Source organism: Colossoma macropomum, unplaced genomic scaffold (assembly GCF_904425465.1).
Source record: "Colossoma macropomum unplaced genomic scaffold, Colossoma_macropomum, whole genome shotgun sequence".
NCBI lineage: Eukaryota > Metazoa > Chordata > Actinopteri > Characiformes > Serrasalmidae > Colossoma > Colossoma macropomum.
Genome location: NW_023494792.1, coordinates 34,644,948 through 34,658,733, shown reverse-complemented (window position 1 = coordinate 34,658,733; position 13,786 = coordinate 34,644,948). Strand labels below are relative to the sequence as shown.

Genomic DNA, 13,786 nt, shown 5'->3' with positions numbered 1-13,786 from the left:
ACAGTGCTAAGATAATGTGCAGTGCTAAACAAAGGCACAAGAAAACAACAATGTCTTTAAAGTGGACTTAAAGATGGCTACATTTGGACCATATCTGATCTCATCTGGGAATTTGTTCCAGCAGTTGGCAGCATAATAACTGAATGCTGCCTCACCTTGTTTGGTTCTGATTCTGTGCACCACTAACTGACCAGTCCCTAGTGATTAGCAAGGCCTACTGGGTTCATTTACTTCAAATCAGCAACGTATTTGGATCCAAGATGGTAAAAGGCTGCTTTCTTTATTGCTTTTACATGGCTGAAATTCCGACCTGAATCAATATATTTTATTATTTTTAAGGACTTGGCCCAGTGATAGCATATAAAAATGAAACAGTAAGGGCCCAGGAATGGATCCTGGTCAACATTCTCTGTTTAGATTTTTGGTTATTGATGGCAATAAAGTAGCTCCTATTGTCTAAATACAACCCCATTTCTAGAAAAGTTGGGACGCTGTGCAGAATGTAAATAAAAATAGAATGCAATGACATGCAAACCAAGTAAACCATATTTTTATAATGCTACAAAGACAACATATCAAATGTTGAAATTGAGGAATCTTACTGTTTTTTGAAAAATATATGATTATTTTGAATTTGATGCCAACAATGCATTCCAAAAACCTTGGGACGGGGGCATGTTTACCACTGTGTATCATCACAGCGGTAAAGTAAAATGTTTTCTCATTCTTGTTTGAATGATTTCAGCTGCTCAACAGTTCAGGGTGTGCTTTGTCATTACATAATGCGCCAAATGTTATCAGTGATGACAGGTCTGGACTGCAGACAGGCCAGTTTAGCACCCTGACCCTTTTTACTATGGAGCCATGCTGTTGTAATACATGCAGAATGGTCTTGTTTCGCTGAAATAATCAAGGCCTTGCCTGAAAACTGTTTTCACAGACAGTGGTTTTCAGAAGTGTTTCTGAGCCCATGCAGTGATTTCCACTACAGAATCATGTCTGTTTTTAATGCAGTGCCACCTGAGGGCCCAAAGATCTTAGCCAGAAAATATTGGTTTTTGGCCTCGCCCCTTGCATACAGAGATTTCTCCAGATTCTCTGAATCTTTTAATGACATTATGTACTGTAATGATAATTATGTACTGTAGATGATAAAAAACAGATGTTATTTGCTACTTTATGTTAAGAAACATCATTCTTGAATTGTCGTGCAGTCTTTCACAGAGTGGTGAACTCCTCCTCATCTTTACTTCTGAAAGACTCCGCCTCTCTGGGATGCTTTTTTATACCCGATCATGTTACTGACATATTGTCAATCAACCACCAGCTGTTTTTTTAGCATTACACAACTTTACCAGCCTTTTGTTGCCCCGTTCCAACTTTTTGGGAGCGTGTTGTTGGCATCAAATTCAAAATGGGCATATATTTTTAAAAAACAGTTAAAGGTCTCAGTTTCAACATTTGATATGTTGTCTTTGTACTATTTTCAATTAAATATAGGGTTTAAATGATTTGCATATTGTTGCATGGCCAGGGTGGTTGAGCTAGGGAGCAGTTTTCAGGAAGTGGAAGTGCAAAGTTTACTAAAGTGAAACCTGTGGGCTCTGTGCTATTGACTGGGAAAGCATCTTACTTCCTGTGTACACCAGTTCTTCTATTTTCTCTGAAAATCCTAGCAGCTGTGACATCAGAGTTGAAACAAAGAGTGAGGATGGTGAGGGTAGCTCTGGTGTCCATATAGGCTGGAGAACATCATCGTTGCTCCTTATCGTGGGACTGACATTTATGTCTTGGAGAGTGATAGTGTTTGCAGTATGAGGGCTAACTCTTTATTATCAGCCCACTGAGTTAAAGTGCAGAGTTGATCATGTCCTGAGGCGCATAGTGTCTTGGTTGTGATGAATCACTGTGAGACTGCCGTGGGTCTTCATGTGACATGACAAGAGATTAGGCTGCTCACGATCAGGCTGATGTATGTTAAGTCGGTCCTCAGGTGCCATCTCGTTGTTCTATGTTGGCACATTGGGAGTCATCATTGGGAGTGAAAGGGTGGTGATCTGTTAGCACTCGCACGCCAGCCCTGTTTAGGGTGGGGCCATTTAGATTGAATAGCTCTCTCTGTCCCCAAAAGAGATATAGAAAATTCTCCACATAATTAAGCTCTTGTAGGATGCAGACCACATTGACCCAAGTGCTGAGAAATAAAAGACAGGAGAACATGCTGGTGCCTTAAGCTGGAAGTGGTCTACTGCCGAATGTTTCTAAGTTTAATCTTTCAGGTGTGTTAAAAAGTTCAGTAAAGTCATTTTTTAAGAGCACAGGTTGCTCCCTTTGAATATTGTGCTTTCCAACATGCGCGATAATACGACTAAATGTCTAACAGCTGACTACAATATCAGGAAGCTTTCTGTCAGTAAGCAATGTGTTACCAAAGCCTTGCTATTTTTGAATTTACTTGCTACTAATTAAAGGAGAAGAGTAGTAGGTCCGTAGTACTCGAGTCCATACTGAAGACTTTTGTTTATTGTCTTGGACTCAGTAACATTTGTGCTCGGACTTGTCTCAGTCTTGGTCATCTGGCCAAATTTATTTCCTGGTCTACCATTTAAAAATTGTTTTCTTTCTTTTAACTGCCACTAATGCACATTTACTTGCACTCAAGCAGCTCAGGGGTTAAACTGGGCTGGAGCAAACCAGAGCAGAGTTTCAGCAGCTTTAGTTCAGAGCTGAGCTCCAGCGCAGTCATTTGATGAAAATGTAAATCATTTAGTAATTTTGTCAAAATCTATTTGTCTATTAGATGAGAAATAATCTTGAAACAGTTACACAAAAACAAGCTTGACGCTGTAATAGAAGAACCCTTCTGGTGCTATATAGAACCATTTTAAAAACGGTTCTATACAGAACCATAAACAACACATTCTGCACCAGTCCAAAGAACTTTTCACCATGCAAAGAACCATTTAAGCATGAAATGATTTGGTGGTGAACTCATGGTTCTAAACGGAATCATTCCCTTTACTAAAAGGGACTACCTTGAAGAACCATCTTTTTGAGAGTGTATGATTTGAATTTGATTGAGTTATTTTGTACATATAATTTTGATTTGCAAAATAAAAATCCTAATAAAATAAAAATAAAGATCAATTAAGGTCTGGTGTTGATAAGGGCTTGATTTTTTGGGTTTTGGTCTTGACCTAGTCTCGTTCCTAGGTGGTCTCAGCCCCCTTTAGACAGACTTTAGTCAGACTTGACTCGATCTCGACTAGTCATGGTCTTGGACTCGTCTTGGAGGCGAGAATTTTATAAGATTACAGTGGTCTTGATTACAGCCCTAAAGAGTAGATTTCAAAGCAGAAATAGGCACTTTTGTATAAACATTAAGGGGTAAATAAAGACTTGGGTCATTTGGTCTTACATACAGCTTTCCACAATGTTTCCACCAATGTTGCATTGTAAAACAACTTCGGGGTCAAAGAAGAGGTCAAAACTTCTTTCATGCCTCAGTACTAGGTTTCAGTTCCACATAAGAAATGGAAGAAAAAGGAGTGGTTAAAATAACATCTTGTGCACCATGACTATTTATACAGATATGATTTAAAAAAAAAATAACACAAACATACAGAGGTTTTCCACATGAAGTTTGTTATGATATAAAGCCACTACCCTGCCTTGGCCGGAGCTTTCAGGAGGCAAAAGCAGCATATGTCGGATCATGTGCTGTTTTTAATGGACTGGAAACTGTGGCTACCTGGCCCAATTGGCACAAATGCCAGGTGGATACCGGAGTGCACCCAAAGTCTCACTCACTTTCAGTCACTTCCACTTCGCCATCACCCACTGAACCCCTAGAAACACTACCAGGGCAAACAGTTCTGATAGAACGTATCATAGTACATACCATATAATGCCAAACAGATCAACACTTACTCTGACTTATTAGCACATTTGCACTATGGCAGCACTTATTCTACAAAATCCATCATGTTTTTTACCTACCTTCAACTTTTCCACCTCATCCAAGCATAAAACCTCTGTTTGCAATATTTAGCCTTTCCTATCCAAGTTTTTGCACATTTTCAAAATTCACAAAAAGCAGGTGGATAGAAAACCCCTGTCTACTGCCAAAACTGCAATCCAAAGACAAAGAAATTATTTTTATGTAAGCTTTTTTCTTACCATTGAAACCCATTATATTTTTAGAAAAATACCTAGGAACAGCAAATCTCTCACATTTTATTGTTAACAGACACTGTCTACTGCCAAAAGGATGACCCTGTAATGTTAAAATAATAAAGCATAAAGTTGTGCATTATGCATTTTCCTTAGAAACACCCAGGGAAAGAGCTTAACGTGGCCTTGTAAACACTTTTCACGCTTCCAGATGGCACAGCTAAAGTTGCCATAGTAGGGAAAACATTATAGCAGTGCTTAGGAATCAGAATGTAGAGGACTCACATATTTTGATGTCCTCGTTTAGGTGTTTATTTTCATTTTCAGAGACGAGCAAGTTTGACAAGTTTGAGCATGTTTATAGATAGATAGATAGATAGATAGATAGATAGACTGCCCAGACCACCCGATAGCCAATAAAAACTAAAGTAGATATATGTACTAATGTTACAGAACCTATGTCAAAATATAAAATACACAAAGGTTATTTGCCTGAGAGCACTTATGTTCAGTGCTGTCAATGTCTCTTAAAAGCATTAAAACTGCCCCTGAACATGCCCCCAGGTCACATGATCTTGAACACTGTGGACTGCACGCGGCCGAATAACGGCCGTCTCCCTCGGAATGTGGACGTGATGATGAGTGACTTCGCTGGAGGAGCTTCTGGCTTCCCTATGACCTTCCACAAAGGAAAATACACTGGTGATTATTTTGTGATTCATTGCTCCTATCATGATTCTAACATAGTTTCTATGTTCTACTCTCACCAGTTTTGTCATGAATTTTATTGCTTCTTACCACTATTTTAAATAGAAACCTCTACATTACATGCATTAGCATAAGCTAATTATCTGTGGCTCCTGTTATAACAACTAGTTGGTGTCTTGATATGTTGTGTGGGTTGTGTCTGACTAGTGTACTGACTAGCCTATTGTAAATCTATGCTGATCAAGTGCCCCCTAGTGGCCAGGAAGGGTGCTCAATCTGTAATTCATCCCTGTATGAAGCAGAGCTCAGACCGCAGTGACCCTGCAGACATGAGTTACCAGTTCTGCACTGTTTCCTGATTGGGAGTTACAAAATGCAGACCAGCCCACTCCAGATTCTAACTGTATTTCTCCTGCTACACACACACACACACACACACACACACAACCTTGACTTTTTAACCACTTTTTCTAAAATCAGTGCCTATTTTATTTTCTTCATTTCTTACACGTATTTATTATTTATATGCTACTCTGAGATGACCAAGGTTGCTGACTAGTCATAAAATGAAAACTGACTTTTAAACTGACTCAGTGCTCCTGTGCTTATATATGTGAGTTTTTACATTATCTCATGGTAAATGGCCCAAAACTCTACACCAGGAATGCTCCTGACTTTCCCGATTACCAGCCTACAGCAGGATTCACAGCAGGACTGTAAGAGTCTGTGTCAATAAGAGTCTATGTTTGTCCTGCAGAATGCTGGAAGGCTGTTTATATCAAGGCTGAGAGGAAGAAGCTGCTAAATTATAAAGCCCAGCTGGTGGATTCTCTTCAGCCCAAAGTTTACTGCCCATTCGCTGGCTACTTCATTGAAGCCCACCCAGCAGACAGGTTAATTTACATTTACACTTTACACCTACCTTTTACATTTACTTTTGACCAGCGGTGTCTGGTATGAATGAGCTAATAGGGCTAAGCTCTCTTACTCTATCAATGAAAAAAAGCACCAGAATAAGGCACCAGAATAAGGCACCCACATTGTTCCACTTGCTGTTAACAAATAACTAGAATTCTGTGGATCCAAGAACAACAGCACCAGAGAAAGGTAATACAAAATAAGAACTGGTTCAAATGGGGCTAATTGAGCCCAAACTGTAGATTCACAATATATAAAGCTAATATGTGATTCTTTGTCAAATGTGTTGTGATGTATTACACAGATTGAAACACTCACTAGATTTATTATCTTTATGGGCTGATTTATTTATACCCACTATGCTTTCCTTCACCCTCCTGCAATCTGCAGTCAGTACATGTTGGGGTGGGTAAGTTTGATTCCAAAATCTGATTGCTTAGACATGCTTGACATCACTGTAAAAGGTTCTTTACACCGAAAGTCAGATAGTCAAATTGTGAACATGCCATTATATGGCTTTATTTAATGAAGAAACATTTTAAAATGCTTCATAAAAAGCCTGCATTTATCAAATTTTAACACCACTGCAATAATGCTAGTTTCTTTTAGTGCCCTTATGGAAATCATAGTATTATGCTAGCATCATGCTAATAGTAGTGTAAAAGCAGTTATACTTGGACATTTGGTGCTTATAACATGGACATATGAAAGAGCTTCTAACAGACATTCAGGTTTACTTTGTATATTGCTGTTGTCCTTCACAAAAGATTTGAACATAAATCTTGTGAAATTCTGCTCATGTGGTAGTTAAAAAAGTCCAAATGCTGTAAAATGTAGTGTGACTACTGCGTTAACTTGCAATAGCCATTAAGTAATAGCACTCAGCAACATTTAAACATTTGTTTAGTTAGCTAGATAGCTCATTAAGTCATTGCTGTAGTTGTGAAGCTGCTCTCAAATGTAATGCTACGATGTCTGAGCAGGACATCATTTATGGTATTTAGCTGACACTCTTATTCAGAGTGACTTACATTGCTTTAGGTATTCAGTAAATAGTATTATTATGTCAGTATCTACTATTAATTATGTTGTATCTACTATGAATTTTTCAGGTGCTACTATAAAGCTGTGCAAGTTCTGTAGCTATGAAAGTGAGGAATTAAAGTGTGGACCCACGTTCAGACCCTTACAGTTTAAGAAGTCAAAAATAGAACAGTAAAATAAATTCACACTAATTCTGTACGTACTAATGAGGATGTACTGCCGCATGTAAATACGACCCACAGGTACATTAAAGACATCAACATTAAGAACAGCCCAGCGGACCTGAATGCACTGATAAAGGAACGTTGCCCCAATATAATCACCTGGACACCACTGCCCGGATCCACACTGGACCTTGCCAAAGCTCTAACACATCACAAGTCAGCTTACACATGCACACACACACTACTATTAAGTACAAAATCACTTCTCATGATCAGTTCATAAGTATTCCTATTATTTTCTATAATAACCATATTTGGTAAACTGAAATATTATGAACTGATAATATATAACTGAGAAACAATAAATAATTTGAGATTAAGAATTCAGGTTTGTTTGTTACACACATATACATATATATATATATATATATATATATATATATATATATATATATATATATATATAATTATTGTGTTATTAATGATATATTGTAATTACTTATTTATAGTAATTTCCTGTCAAGTTATCTGCCTCAAGACTTGATAGCTACTTTTGAAATATGAGGCATTCTTGATGTTAATTTTATTGGTATCTCATTCTGGATATCAATTTTATTAGAACTTAATTTTAGATATTACTTGGATTTGAATTTCATCCAGGATATTAACAGTATTTGGGCTTTATTCTGGAAAATTAAATTTATTAGAACTTCGTTAAAGATAAAACTGTTCTAGAGATTCATGTATTAAAGCCTAATTCTAGATTTTCTAAATATTAATTTTATTATAACTTAAATCTGGATATTCATTTCATTAGTGCTTCCATCTGGAAATGAATGTTCTTAGAACTTCACTCTAGATATTGATTTTAACTTCACCCTGAATATTAATACTATTACAACATCAATCAAGAAATTAATTTATTAGAACAACATTCTACATTTTTTTTATTATTAGAACTTTATTCTAGATATTAATTTTATTAAAAGAAATTACATTTTCACTATTATTTTTCAAACTGAACAATATCAGTAATCTTTTTTTTTTTCTAAATAATGACATTTATCAGCATTTTCATATCTAATATAGTAAAAATGTCATAGCAGTATTTTTTAACCCTAGCCTTCCATCTACAGGGATGCGATCACAGAGCCCCCGAGTGGTACTCAGGTGTTTAAGGACAGCTGGGATTTTGATGTGTATGTGGATAAACTAAACACGGCCATTTCATCAGAAATCTTTGAACACAAAAGCTGGATCCATTTTTATTATAACTGGGCAGGATTTCAGAACTACAATCTGGTGATTCGGGTAAATCATGTTTACTGCTGTCAGCTTTATTCACAGTATGGAGGACAGATAATACCAAAACAATACAACGAAATAATACCATGGCTAGCTTTCTGATATCAACGTCGCTACATTTAGAAAAGGTTTCTTGTACATTTCCTATTACGTTACTATTATGTTCTTATGTATTCTTTTAGCAGTTTAGCAGTGATTTAGCATTTCTAATGGATAGTGATACTGTAGTGAGAATGAGCCCAGAAAGCAAGCATATAGAGGTGCCCTGGCTTAATAATGTTGGCACCTGACTGACTGTATGCCACTGCCAAAATGTTGTTGCTGACACTGTGCTAGATTGGTTACAGCTGCATAACTGGCATCACTGCTGTTAATTTTTTTTACTTAACTAATTATTTACTTAGCTAACATGCAAAGAATAATGAAAGAAAGAAATGAAGTGATAATAAGTAAATTGGACTGTGACTGGAAAAAGAGTGCTGAAAAGTGGCATTTTGTCTAATACACTGCTTATCTACCCAAGAAAAGCTGACCAAAAAGCCACCAGCTTTGCCACTAGCAGGTCAACAGTGGCCTGCTATCCTCTTGCTATCTGGGAGCAAATTGTCTTAGTTGGTTGCTAGCAAGCTAGCTAACTATAGACAGCAAAAACAGAAAAGTAAACACAAGATTATCATGTAATCCAGCTCCTGGCTGACTGCATACCATGCTGCATCTCTTTTGTGTATTAATTTATAGTTGGGTTTTGGGTAAACAAGTCTCCTCCAGGCCCCTATGCAGAGCTCTTGTGCCCCTATTAAACTGAGACACAAATCACAATGACCTGATATAATAGCACAAACTCTTCATAGATCCAAGATTATAACGATGAAATGATCGAAAACATAAAATGTGAATGAACCTGTCTCTAGTACAAGGGGAGAACTCTCACACTCAACACAACCTCATAACATCGGGCAAATACACTGGGAAAGAACAGAAGTGATATGGTGGCGCAATAACATTCAAATTTGTTATATATATAAGGAAAGGTTAATCTCAGTTTACCAATACAGATCAACTGTATGCTTCATTGATGCATTCACGAGTCAACCTTTTTATCTGAGAATCAATCAGTTTTTTGGCATTTGGCTTAAGGTGCTTAAGGTGCAAGGTGAAATCAGTGATTATCCGTGTTGCTATATGAAGCCCCGCCTATGAAGAGCTCAGTACAGCCAAAGCAGTAGCGCTATTGGTCGACAATGCAAATTCAAGTGACAAAGTTGGATTTCCAGAGAAGATTCAATTGCGATTTTTCATTTTTATAAGGTCTACAATGCAACATTCTCGATCACAGTGATTTCCAATTAAATTAATGTATTTTTTCTAAGGAAATTATGCTGTCAGAACAGTAATAATGCAACCTTTATATTAAGATTTTATTTTCCAGAAATCCAAACATTTCTGTAGGCTGTTTTTAATCAGGCAAGCCAAAACTGTGTCAGAACGCACTGCTCTTTGTAAGCTAATCTGAAATAATCTGGACTCTTCAGTTGTAAAATACTCACCTGCTGTTTTCACTGTTGAATGTCTATCAGATGATTGAGACGGATGATGATTTTCAGCCGCTGGATGGTGGTTATGATTATCTAGTAGACTTCCTGGATCTTTCCTTTCCCTCCGCCAGACCGCAGAGAGAGCATGCCTATCTGGAGGTAACCAATAACATCAGATTTTCACACTGTTACATGTTTATAGCATGCCATACTTGCATCACGATATGACACTTCTTGGATAAAGAATTAGTAAAGAAATGCTAACAGAATTATCATATTTATTTATTTATTTATTGGTATTCTTATGCTATATATTATTCTCTCAGTACAAAAATATTACCTTCACTGAAAACCGACCTTCTGTCTTTAAATTGTGTTAAAATCAATGCTCAATGAGAGAACTAAAAACTTTAGTTAGGTGAATGAATCTATCATTTTTAAGAATAAAAAGCCAACAGTGTTTGTTGAAGGGAAAACTGGCTGGAAGATGTGGAAGAAGTGGAAGATGTACATGTTTTACATGTGTATTTGGTAAAAATACATGCACAACATGTGCAACATCATTATGACGTTAATTACATCTGTTTACAACCTGATCTCTGATTTTCTTGTTATTTTTATTTTTATTACTGTTATCTTGTGTTTGTATATATAGCTGAAATTCTAACATGGCTTAGCAAACTGTGGATTCCAAGATTCTCTACAAGTGACCAAATGGTGCAAATCAGAGTTTAAAAGCTTCCCTGTGGAGTCATTTGTTTTGGCATTTGGCAGCTGCTTGAAACCTGTGTGGAGAAGTATTTTCTGTGACTTGTTTTTTCTCCACACTCCAGTAATCGATACATTTAGATGAGCTAGCATAGTTGAGGCCTTAGTATGGGTATTTGATATTAAACCATACTGTCTCATGCTATTTTGCTATTTTGTAAGTTGTGAATTATATTATTTGAGCTGTATGCTTTTCTTTTACCTTTTAAATCATTGAAAGTAATTCAAATGTGGTTTGATATTCAGCCAGTAAATTTCCTTTCGATTGCAGCATCCTTGGTGTGAGCGTTGTGTCAATTGTGTTGAATAGAACTACAGAAATCATTCTCGTTATCATGCATTTTATAACAATTAAATTAATCTAAAATCCCAGGGCGCATTGTCTCTCAACTCCCATATCATAAACACTGAGAAATAACATGTATTGTGATACCCTTACTAAATGAGTGTTTCATATGACACTTTATGGGTTTTGATATTAACATATATTTTCTTTGATAATCTATGTTTTATTTAACATTGTTTTCTGAATAATTATCGTGGTCTGCCACAAATATGAGCTAGATGTTTTCAAAAATAATTGTTATTAGCCTACATTGCAGTTGCAGTTTAACTTTTTTTCCGATATATGAGAAAAAAAGTGGAACTACAAAATAAGGTTTCTTCATTGTGGTCTAATGGCATGCTGCTTTATTTATCACCGTCATCAATCTAATAAGGCTTCTATAGCTAACTAGGCTATCTTAGCCCAGCAAGTGTTTATTAGCTAATGTTAAAAACTAAAGCCACAGCTTTAAGGATCTAAAGGACACCGTATGGAATGGGGCCTTTCACTTATCATAGCAAATCTGATCAAATTTTGGCTATACTTTGTTAAACATTTATAAACATGTTTCTTTGTCTTTTTATGCTAATTAGCAATCACATTTCACAATAAAGACATCACAGGCACCAAAATGGCCACATGCATGAATTTCACCACTGAACTAATTGATCTGGTTATGTTTTCACTGTTTATTTAGATCCAGAACAGAGTGGGGGTGATAAGGCATGTGGTTTTGAATGGCCTGCTGTGGGACGATCTGTATATTGGCTTCAACAACAGAATCAGCCGAGATCCAGATATCTACCACCACAGGTACACACACACACAATACAGACCCGCACACAGTACTCACACATAATATATACACACACACAATACACACCTGAACCCAGTCTATTCCTGACCCTTGCTTTTAAAGCGATACGCAGTCGATACGTAGATGATTAGCCAAGACATTTTGGTGATTGAAGTTTGCTTCTTCAGTTTTACACTGGTGCTATAACACTAATGTAGCCAACGAGTAATGGAAGCTTACCCCACCTATTCGCATGGTGCTAACTGCATGTTTAGATCATTACACATTTGTCTAAAATCATGCTGAGTTTTTCAGTAATTTTAAATATACTTGCTTATCATGCGTCATGGCAGGAACATTTTTTTTAAATGTTGTCAGAAATGTTATCAGAAATAAAACATTGGTACTTATCTGACAACTAATAAGTATTTTTTTACAAAGATGTTTGTTCTTATTTTTAAAAAAGACAGTGTTCAGCTGAGGTGAGGCTGCTGAATAATGGTCAAGAGAGCAACAGAATGACATTGTGTACAGAATGATTGCGCAGCATAAATTTAATTTGTGTGATCTCATTAAACATTAGAATCCATGATGTGTATCTGTTGGTTGTTGATGTTTTTTTAATGTGTTTTGGCTTTTTGATTGGTTGATTTCACAATGTAAAGGATCCTAATGGTTTAACAGGCGACCAGGCAACAATGTTTTGTATTTGATGGTTTCCTGATGGGATCTTAAGGTGTTCTACAGGAAACTAGTGGTCTCTACTGGAAACCATTAAGTCAATTTCCATTAGAAAGCAAAAGGGTTTAATCCTAATCGATTCTAATGGTCCTTTTTCAGCAGGGTGGTCACCCAGCATGATTAGCTGGTTTATTTTATTATTATTATTATTATTACATATTTATTCACTTCTGCTGAATAAAAATGCAAGTGCTGCCTGTTTATTGGTTTTTGACACTGTATGATGCATTGTTACTTATAACAAGGACTAAAGCACCGAGCACAGCTAAAAACAGTAGTAACGATATCTAAAAGCCTGAATTTTTGTGTATTAAATTTCTGTACATGCACATACACAGACTTTACCACCTGCCTGTCTCTGTATCTGTTTAGCCTCCAGTCAGTGAATCCAAGGCTGTAATTTTGTCTGATTTTGTCTCACAGGTTTTGGAAACACTTCCAGTCAGAGTTGCCACTGTCAGCACCGGACTGGGACAGCTTCCTCAGAAACTCTTCCACGCCACGAAGCACAAAAACACACCTCATCCTCTGGGATTTCCGTTCTGTGACCTCTTACTTTTGGCTGAACTTTTATTCACTATTACAAAGAGTGTTCCGCTACTTTTGGTAGAGTCATTTGTATTAGCACAAGTGCTGTTTATACTTTACCCAGTCTGGTGGGATGCAGGTGATTCAGCTTGATTCATCTAAACCACTTATAAGCAGTACTCATTTTTCTACTATCGATCACTATAGTAGATCTGAACATTAGACTGATGTTTTTGGAACAGCCATCAAACCACAGAAAACACTGAGAGAACAACTTTTACTATACAAGCTCTCATACAGCGAGAACAGTCCTTAATTTACATAATTAAAGGGCCTATATCAAGCTAAGCAAAAGCAAGGCAGGTTTATTTATCTGTCACTCTTAAAAAAAGGTTCTTTAAGGGTTCTTAGTACCATTGTGAAAAAGTTCCATATAGCACCATAAAGGGTTCTTCCACTGTGTCAAACTTGTAACAAAAGAAGAGCCCTTTTTGGTGCTATATAGAACCCTTTTTAAAAAGATTGTATATAGAACCATCTACAACACATTCTCTATCAATCTGAAGAACTATTTTAAGATGCAAAGACTCCTTTAAGCATGCAAATGGCTGTTTGAGTGTTCATGGTTCTATGTAGAACCATCTTTGCTAAAGAACCCTTAATGAACCATCTTTTTTAAAAATGCAGCAGCACGGTAAAAAAGAGCTGGTCATAAAGTCACTGGCAGTGATTAACACACTGGTGCCTTTTAATGCTGTGGTATTTTCACCTGTGTCATAGG

At 36.7% G+C, this 13,786-nt stretch overlaps 1 protein-coding gene across 1 annotated transcript in view; it reads left to right on the top strand.

The window, feature by feature from the left end:
* cmah (cytidine monophospho-N-acetylneuraminic acid hydroxylase) overlaps positions 1-13,481 on the top strand; it is a 36,616-nt gene extending 23,135 nt beyond the window's left edge. Inside the window, 8 exon segments of the mRNA XM_036576963.1 lie at positions 4,738-4,875; positions 5,639-5,774; positions 7,086-7,223; positions 8,144-8,318; positions 9,890-10,006; positions 11,638-11,753; positions 12,901-12,979; positions 12,981-13,481. Of these exon segments, the coding sequence (XP_036432856.1) occupies positions 4,738-4,875; positions 5,639-5,774; positions 7,086-7,223; positions 8,144-8,318; positions 9,890-10,006; positions 11,638-11,753; positions 12,901-12,979; positions 12,981-13,025 (944 nt within the window). The 3' untranslated portion in view covers positions 13,026-13,481.
* Positions 13,482-13,786: the final 305 nt, after the last annotated feature.